Below are 10099 nucleotides of genomic sequence, written 5' to 3'. Positions count from 1 at the left end.
GTTGTCACGACTTAGGTGTGTCACTATAGAAGGGGCATGGATTGGTAAATGAATTTATTGACACTTATACACGCCACTCGGAACTACAAACACAGCTACTACGGGGCTATCGCCGATCTCAACACTTGACAAATCACCACAGCACCCACTAAACCTTTATCCAGCCTACTGTGTCTTTATCAACATTTCCCTAACAGAGGCTTCTATCAGTGGGGATTCTTAAGTTTCACGCACTCAGTTTTAGCTTCACAGCCTCCCGTGCAGAACTCAACTGACCGGTTGCCTCAATTCTTTCCTTTTTACTACTTCCTGGCACATACAGCGTAGACAACGCCATGTTTCTCTCATTCCATGCGTAACCGTTGCCACGGGAACGTGTTTACCGAGCAATAACTCTATTGTTGTAGGGGCGTGCTTGCCGCTGTTGCAGAGCAACGGCCGACTTCCCGTTGTTTGCTTCGAGATCCCTGCCTAGCAACGGGTCTATACGACCCATTATGCGTGGCGCCCCATGGCATCATTCATCGACATGCTTGCCTTTATGTTAACCATAGCCAGGCATATATCATTCGGAACTGACCGGCCCTATAGTTCCCCAAGGTAACCGAATAAATAACCAAAGACGGAGACCCTGTATGCAAGGAAGAATGGACAATGTGCAGAAAGATATAGACTCAGTTCCTTGCTGAGGGCTGTAGACAGTGATCCCGTTTATAGCCTGAAGTATTGTTTTACGGTTTCCGGAAAAATAAAAACGTGACTCGGCAAACAGTGTGTCTGTTTCAGCATCGTCTCCCCTTTCCGACTCCAAATATAACATTCGCGTGAACTTGCATATGTAGATAGATGCGATTAACAGCTCTCTATTTTAAGTGGAACAGGCTGGAGTGTCTATGAAACTCACCGTGCACGATACTGGGTAGCTCAGAACTCTGTTCAAGCAAATACGAAAAGCGGAACAGGAGGGGGTATTGCTTATTATACTCTTCTGTATAACAGATACGATTCACAGTATGAATCGATAAGTGGAAATATTCTGAGTTTGGACGGTGGTTACCGCCTCTGTTTTGTTTTTACTCCGCACCAAGTAATGATACAATCGCTTCGCCACTCTGGGGTGGACTGGCGGTAATACTGGCATAAAAAATCGCGTTGTCAACAAGCTCGAGAAAATGTGATGTGTTGGTGGCGGTGAGGTTGTGTGCAGACACTCCTTGCGGCGGGCTGGCGGGGTGCCCTGCACGGGGGAGCTCAGCGTATTGAGCGTCGCTGTGCGGTGCGCAGTGCCAGTCGGGTCAGAGGGAGAGTTGGTTCTGGCGTCGTCACTATCATACCACCAGAAGCTCGAGTGTGCTGGCTGGCTGGCTGGCGCGCCATGCCCGGGGTACTGAAACCCACGCCTACCGGAGTGGAATGCAGTATTGTGTGCATTATTTAATCCCCCCCTCGTTTAATTAAGTTTTTAATTCGTGTGGATCCCTTTATCGATTTCGACAAAACATTCATCAATGCACATGTTATCGACTAGAATACAGAAAATTAATCATTGCTGCGTGAATAACCGAGAATTCCATGCATACTTTGGCTTGAAATATTTTGGTTCGACTTTGCATCTGCAGTTGGTGGACAAGTAGAAGTGATGATCTGAGGGTGGCTGCCGTCTGAAATTGCGTTGTGCACTTCACGACTGACTCTCTTAACTTCATGTGTGTGTTGCACGTCTTATTCGCAGATAACAGACTGCTAGCGGGGAGTGGGGGCCAAGAATTGATGTCATCATTCTCATCAGGACTACAGAGCAATTGAAATGCACACGATATTAGCACAAAGCGCTGTGAAGCCACTGCGCTGAGTGTGTTGTTTCATTGGGACAATGTGACTGTGGCTGCATATCTGCAGTTAATGAACAGCCCTGATGCTAGGACGGTGTCTTGTGTCTCAAACACTACACGTACAAGTTAAACTTCATGTTTCGCCTACTTTGACAGTTTAAGTGTAGGATATTTTGATTTTTTTACGTAGTTTTAGAGACTATTTATGATCAAGGACTATTACTTCAAATTATATTTACAAAGCATTTAAATTAGAAACGTGTAATACTCACAAAACATTTAAATGCTAGTGGAACTGTGTATCTTTACTGCAGTACGTGTTGATGAAAGAGAAACGTGCAATGAATTTGGAAAATCAGTAAAATAAGTGGATATGATCCTACGAAGCGAGACGGAAAACATGACGCGTGACTGAAACAAATTAGTTAATTAACTGAATTATGTGTGTTTGAAGTAAACAGTTGAGTACTGCACCAGTGGTGATACTATGGCCGACATCGGTGGACTGTTGAGGCCTCTGGCACTGTTAACCCTCATCATTTTAACAGGTACGGCTATGTGTTCACCCAGTAATTATCCACAGAATAATGAGAATTTCATAAGCAAGTTTCGTTCGGATAAGGGCATTAAACCTTAAACATGCACTCTTTTAAATGGTATGAAGGAAGAGCAGTAGGTCGCAGAATTTCTTAGTTTAGTGGAGTTGCACGTGGGTAAAACTGCCTGCTAAAACGTGAGCTAACCAGAATTTATACGTGGGAATCAAATCTTACATGGATTCACAATAGTTTAAGTCCTACAGTCATTCGATTTTTTTGGCAATAAGTGACATGGTACTTCAGCTAACACACGGAATATCTCCTTGATATTAAGTACTCTGCAAAAGACCAAGTAACACCACAGCATGATTTGTGATGCTGATTTAGACAAAATGTTTTTTGTGTATTATATTTTAATTATGCTCCCACTTTTTTTTTCTGTCAGAATCATAAGGATGTGCTGTTTAATGTGAGTTTAAAAGCACTCAAGAGAGTATTCAAGATCGTTACATCCCTACATTTTTGTGGGAATTGACGGTTTCATTGTCTGAAGATCCAGACAAAGAAAAATATGGTTTTAGCGCTGCTTCTCATAATAGCGGCGTCCATATTGTAAGGCGGTAAGGCTGATTCGGTAGTGGAGTGTCCGAGGCGGGAAGTCAGGAACAGAATAACTTTGAAAATCAGAATCCTACTGGTGTAAATTTAATAGGACTATTGCGCTATTTCCCCAAGTTCTTCTCACTTCCTCTCTCCTGGGATCAAATAGTCTTCTTCGTATGCTCTTCTCATATAGGACCACTTTGGGTATTATGGTTACCATTAAAACTAATAAATAATAATTAAAAATAAATTAATAATAATTATTATATCAGAGTCAAGATTTAGTTCATAGGAAACTTGTACGAAGACTGCAGAGTTATAATTCAATTTTACTGTGTGTATTTTGCCTTTGGTGGACAAAATGAAGGCGTTATGTGGATGTCGTGTGTATATGTAAGTCCGAGCGTCTTCAATATGTTTCTTTTCTAAATTAATTTAATGGTTTGACATTACATTTAGAGTGGAGTGTCTATATTAAACTTTGCCAGGAAAATTTCCCCCTTCTTTGTATCCGTCCCTGTAAACCATAATGAGTTCAAATCGCTTCTAGTGAAAAATGTTCTAAGTTCGCTTGTCAAAGGTACAGATAGATCCGTTTTGCATACTGCATATTCTTAATGTCTGTAAGTTCTATTGGAAATATTTTTCTGTGTTGTGTGTATGTACTGAATATATGACAACTCGTGACATTTACAGAGTGTATTGTTTCGTTGCCGCTTAGAATTTTAAACAATAAATTTGATATCATGCCGATCACAGTAGCCGCGCGGTCTAAGGCACGAATCGCCTTCGCCCGCTCGAATACTAGGGTCGTGGGTTCGAATTCCACTCAAGGCATGAATGTCTATATGCGTTTATTCTGTGTTTGTGTTGTTCTGTGTGTAGGCAGCGGCCTTGCGACGGGCTGATCCCCTGTCCAAGGAGTCCTATCGACTGTGTATAGATTAGGAAACTGAAAAGGCTGCCCAGTTTCACAAGGGCTGTACAGTCATAAACAGATAAATTTGATGGCATTGGCTGCATACTCATTAAATTATCACGAAGAGAAGGAGGAAATATGACTAAATAAATATAGCAAATACCTGTAAGACATTGACAGCTATATATCTATATGGCTGGAACATGTCGTGAGGATGTATCTATACTTAATCTTCTATTAATTGTTTTCACATAAGCTGATAGGAAAAGAAAGGCAGAAATATGCAAAATTCAATGGAAAGACCAATCTTAACCCTGGAAAAATAATTGGAAAAAGGGCCTACGCCGTGATTGTATATACATATAGTTTTACTCTGAATTATATGACCATTAAAACCAATGAAGGACGAGGGAAAGCATTTAGATTCCTGTGCACGTCGCCTCGTAACAGAGCACTTCTCCAGCCGTGTGTTGTTACAATAGAGGTCAGAGTTGTTAACACCGTAACGTACCTTCATGTTACACACCACTGGCATGCAAATAGAGAACAAAATTTTAGTGATGTAATTACGGGCCCAGTCATGTTAATGGCCAGGGTTGACGCGCTCTATCTTTCGATGGAGGGAGGCAGTAACTGTCTATTTTAATAAATTGTGCAACCATTTTAACTTCCCTCCCGGAGAGAGGACATGAAAATGTTCACACGCACTCTGCAGACCTTATTCAGTCCCGGCAGGAAATCACGTTTTCTGACTTTCCTTCAGGAGTTTTTCTGTAATGAAAATTTGGAAAATTCCTTTAAAATTGGCTGTGATCTGTTCCTCACATGTCTCCCCACTTGTAACTAATATTTATGTTTGTAAGCTACATAGATTCCGCATTAGCTACTAATAAATTCCATGAAGCAGAGTCAGTATTGAGAAAATGAAAGTAGCTCAGCTAGTCAAAAAAATCCACGCATTTTGTGGAACCCAAAACTTCATTACTGTTCACAGAATTCCTCTACGAATTATAGTCATGAAATTAAATTAAGGGGCTGAGATGGACGTGGCATGTAAGAGGCACGGGAAATATGAAAAATACTTCCAAACTTTTAACAGGATAAACTGGATGCTGGAAACCACAGGGGAGACCTAAAGCAGATATGTAAATAATATTAAAATAAATCATAAAGAAACACGTGAGGATACGTACCAGATTCAACTGGTTTAGGATAGGGCCCGAAGGATGTCACATGACTGCTACAACGAACATTCGGGTTCCAAAATTGTTCGGAATTTCCTGAATAGATGAAGGATTATTAATTTCTTCAGTACCCTACTGCATGCAGTTTTTAGAGGTAAATGTCCTGAGCTGGAATTTGTCGGTCCGCGATGTTGGTATTACCGAAGACAGATGTAAGAAGTGCCACAATGCGATGGAATCTAATGTCGTCATATACAATCCGAATTTCAAAAATATCTTCCTACTTGTGCCTGTAATACTTGTGTCAGTACTTGAAACAGGGTTTTAATGGACGGACAGGCTGGTACACGAAACTCGTTAGTAGAACTGCGAGGAAAGAATTGTGGTAAGTGGACTGGACAATTGTAAGGACGACATATGCATCTAAAATGTAAATTAAATGAGTACAGGTTAAATGCTAAATTGATATAATCACAGTTTAAAGCTGGGAGTTTTAGAAAATACGTGTAATAGATTAAGAGAGCTCTGCTACAATATAAAGTAACACTGAGGAGTAATATCTTCTGACATTTGGCCTCTAGTCTATTAGTTTCTTCAAAACATCAGTGAACTTCTACGAGAATATGCCGCTTCACAGTTACGGCTGTGACACTTAAATGTCACAGAGAATATCAGTAATTATAAAGTAGAATAAGAAAGATAATGACAGACATGTCACCTCAGCCTGCGTACAATTCCCTTGCTGTTTCATTATAATTTACCGGTGCTCTAATTGCTACGGGCTGATGAGAGAACTCGCTGCAGTTTAATATATTAATTCAAAAGTTTTATGAAAACTCAAGTGCAAATGTAATTACCAGTTTCTTGCATACAAAATTAGAGAGTTATAATAGCTTTCATGCATGTAATGTAATTTATTCTTTTATTTCAGTTAACTGAAACGAACTGCGTTTACAGATTGACGATTACATATTCATAAAAGCACAGCAATAGCCCAAGAGAGATCAAGACAGACAGACACAGACAGACAGAGATACAGATAAATAGATAGACAGATGAATAGATCGATAGGTGGATGGGTAGATACATAGATGGATAGATAGGTAGATGGATGGATGGATAGATAGATAGATAGAATTAAATAATCGAATAGATAAATAAAAGATGAAAGTAAGGAAGAAGAAAAAAGACTAATGAGAGAAATAAGGAAAGCAAAAAATAAAAAAGAAAATTTGAAGAAAAGGAAAGCAGGAATGAGAGAAAAATTGAAGATATAATGATTTCCATTCTCCAACAGTTAGGGGTGGAACTATAATGTAGTTTCTCCGTTCTTAAAGTAAGATTCAAGGACACTTATGCGCGCAGAGGAGTTACGTTTTGGAGGTAGGCGTGACCCCTGTACTTCGCGTTTATTGGTATGCCTGTTGCGCAACAGAGACAAACCCTTGCCATCTCTCAACACACAGCTCCCGGCAGAGTTCCGACACTCAATTGAGACAAACGCACTTTGAATTCCAGCCACTGTTTGGTTGTCCTAACTCAGGAGACATGCAGCCTAAATGTCAAGACGAGAGGCGGGTCTCCTTCTCTGACGTCAATCGTACCTTCAAGCAGTATACCTCGTTTTCGCAAACGAGACTCTAGCCGCCAAATAATGACGTCATTACCGTCATTTCTTCTGGTGTAGACAATATTCAGGTACTTGATTAAGCAAATCGGTGGTTTAACCTTAGGTCGCGTGCTTATGAAATACTACTTGTGTATATCTCGGGTTTACTGGTAATTTGTTTCCGTTTTTAAATCAAAGGCCCTCTGTAAGGCGTACTCCAGGCAACTGAGTGAGTTTTAAGCCAATTGACAACTTAGATGGGGTCGTTCCGTGTTTCTCCCTAGTACCACCAACGAATACCAGGAAAATATATATTTTAATATAAACCATTGCTACGTTCTCCTCCTAGTTCAAATTCACATGTGTGTGCGTGTGTAATTTTAATAATCGGATTCCAAAACTAAAGTAATTTAACGCTGAAGTTGAGTAATTAATACTAAGCTATAGAAAATATCACTAGTAATTTGGCAAGACAACTGAAGAATATTGGAACAAATTAAAAAACATGTGCTAATATTCAGCCGAGAATTGTTACGGTTTCCTTTACCTTATACGAAAATAATGTAAGAGAAACAAGGAGTGAGAATGTGGGCTGGATTCATCTGGCTCAAGATACAGTCCAGTGACGGGCTCTCGAAAACACGAACATGAATATTCAGTTTCCACAGAAGGCAAGAAATTTCTTGTATACCTGGATAATTTTCGTCTTCCCAAAAAGTACTGTGCTCCATGGCCTTAATTAAAATATACATTTTTCTGCAATTCCTAAAACAATATTAAAATTGGAAACGAAGGGATTTTGCATGAGACCTCCATTCAGAGAATGTCTTGAAGTACAAAGTAAACTTTATGCATGTTTATATATACATGTTAAAAGTTACAATAAGTATTTTGAACACAAAGAGATAAATAAGTAGTTCAAACTTCTTTTCTTTTTTTTTGGCACTACAGCCCCAGTGGACCTAGGCCTGCCTCGATGAAACTCTCCGTTTCACTTCGGTTTTACTAGATCTTAGACATATGGTAGGACTCCTTGGGCGGGTGATCAGCTCGTCGCAGGGCCTCTACCTCTACACAAACATAGAAAAACGCACACAAACACACATGTCCAGAGTGGGATTCGAACCCACAATCCCGGCTTCAGAGCGAGCGAAGACAGTGCATGCCTTAGACCGCTCGGCTACTGTGACCGGCAGTTCAAACTTTACGGAAAGATATTTATTAGTGTTTTTATCTTGCATTTATGTTCGTATTGGGGCTAAGCGTATACCAGCCGCAAACAAACTTGGCACGATGAGACTGGATGAGCTATAAACGTACTTACGAATTTGCATAATAACCTCAATAGACTGAAAATTGCCCTCATCAGTTATTAAATGTATATCTACTTGGAATAATGAAGTCAAGCAGGTTGAAATACACTCTAATAAGCCATTAATATCTACTGATTTTAGTCCTGATGAAGTAACATGTAGAAAACTTAAAAAGTATGTATATAATTTCCATTGTATTTACCGAATGCTGACAGAAAATCGAAGTGCAAGTTTTCATAGAAAACTCGAAGTAACAGGTAAACGTACGAGTATAATTGAATACGTTTTTCTTCACTGGTCCAGTGTTAAAAAAATGGTATTTACTTTTCTGAATTTATATTTTTGTGTGGTAAACTTGTTGTTTGTGGTGTCTGCCGGTTAAGTATATTTAGAATGGAATAAAAATATTGACACGTGTTTCAGTGAGCAAAGGCGGGGTTCGGATTGGTAATTGGATTTACTGACCACTTACAGGGTTCTTTTCCCCCCTTGGCACTACAGCCCCAGTGAACTTCTCCGTTCACGACCACTTACAGGTATTAATTACAATTAATTATAATACTTCCAAGGTTACTGTAATTGTAACACATAAATACAGTCTTCTATATTTGCTTACACTAGTCATTGCTAGGTAACAGATCTGAACAATGGCTACTCCTCTGCAAAATTTCCCGTATTTATTTCCTGGCAAAGGGCTTTAAAATAGGAACTATAACTGCCACACTCCAGGTATCACGGCACTACAGCACACATAAAGCCTTCAAATCACACTTCAGGTCTTCACAGGACATCTAATTCTTCTTCTACACGAACTTGCAATGGTTATCTCCTACCGAGAACTGACTTACTCGTGGAGCCGATTGTCTTCAAGATAACTCCTCTGCATGGATCCCATGGAAAACACCGCTTTCTTTTGTTAAGAATGCGTGTTCACAGTTTCGTTGACTGACAATAGATGTCCTACTGTTCTGTGCGTTTGCTTGCCGCGGACCACATAGAATACACAGTTCCCTTTTTTTTTTTTTTTTTTGTCACCTTCTTAAGGGGGTGTTTACCGCCCGTCTCATAGAAACGACAATTCTTCTATCGTCTGTATTCGTTGCCGTGAGAATGTTTACAGACATCCCTCTATTGCTATATAGAAAAGGCCTATGTGTCACAATATAATACTACACAGAAACAAATTTAGACATACGCCTACAGCAAAAAATCTTTATTTAAGGAAGGAAGTGTTGAAGTTAGCATTCGTGGTATCTGGCCGTAACACAACAATAAAAATAAAAATAAACCAATCGAACTGCTCACACTGGTTTTCTTTGATAGTTGCTACAGGTTTCGGTCCGCATATGGTACCATCTTCAGGCAGTCTAATCAAATATGTTCCTTGTTATTGACCTATCTTAATATGGATCCATATCAGTGTTACTCATCACAATCATACAACACATTCAATCGCCACGAAGTTTGTGAGAATTTTTCTAATTTAAACATTTTTTATGTTAGGTAGGCCTCTTGTCACCACGAATTGGCGCGTCCTTAGGTTGCGGATGTAGAAGACACCTTCCATGGAAGGTGCGAATATATTGAATAAGCAGTCGCTGACAGCCAACAAGAGGTGATCTTCAAGCTTGGGGGTTGGGCGTGGAGCTATAACTCCTCACCGCATAAAATATCCTTGTTACAAAAATGCACAACAGAACCTACTGTCTTCTCGTCTGCTATCCAAACATATAAAAATCAGAATATACAAAATAATAATTATGTCTGTGGTTCTGTATGGGTGTGAAACTTGGTCTCTGACATTAAGGGAATAACATAGACTGAGGGTTTTTGAGAACAGAGTGTTGAAGAGAATATGTGGACCGAAGAGAGATGAAGTGACAGGAGATTGGAGAAAAATGCATAATGAGGAGCTTCATAACTTGTACTCTTCTCCAAGTATAATTCGAACGAGGAAGTCATGGAGAATGAAATGGGCAGGGCATGTAGCACGAATGGGGAGAAGAGGAATACATATAGGAAATTGGTGGGAAAACCAGAAGGAAGGAGACCACTGGGAAGACCAAGACGTAGGTGGCTGGACAATATTAAAATGGATCG

The 10099-nt window shown here is 39.8% G+C and overlaps 1 protein-coding gene across 1 annotated transcript in view; it reads left to right on the top strand.

Moving 5' to 3' along the window:
* Nucleotides 1–1276: 1276 nt before the first annotated feature.
* Nucleotides 1277–10099, top strand: part of LOC111861729 (zwei Ig domain protein zig-8) — a 290427-nt gene continuing 281604 nt past the window's right edge. Inside the window, exon 1 of the mRNA XM_023846531.2 lies at nucleotides 1277–2380. Coding sequence (XP_023702299.1) covers nucleotides 2320–2380 — 61 coding nt within the window. The 5' untranslated portion in view covers nucleotides 1277–2319. The remainder of the gene's footprint in view (nucleotides 2381–10099) is intronic.

Source organism: Cryptotermes secundus, unplaced genomic scaffold (genome assembly GCF_002891405.2).
Source record: "Cryptotermes secundus unplaced genomic scaffold, Csec_1.0 scaffold309, whole genome shotgun sequence".
NCBI lineage: Eukaryota > Metazoa > Arthropoda > Insecta > Blattodea > Kalotermitidae > Cryptotermes > Cryptotermes secundus.
This window is presented reverse-complemented; position numbering and strand designations above follow the sequence as displayed.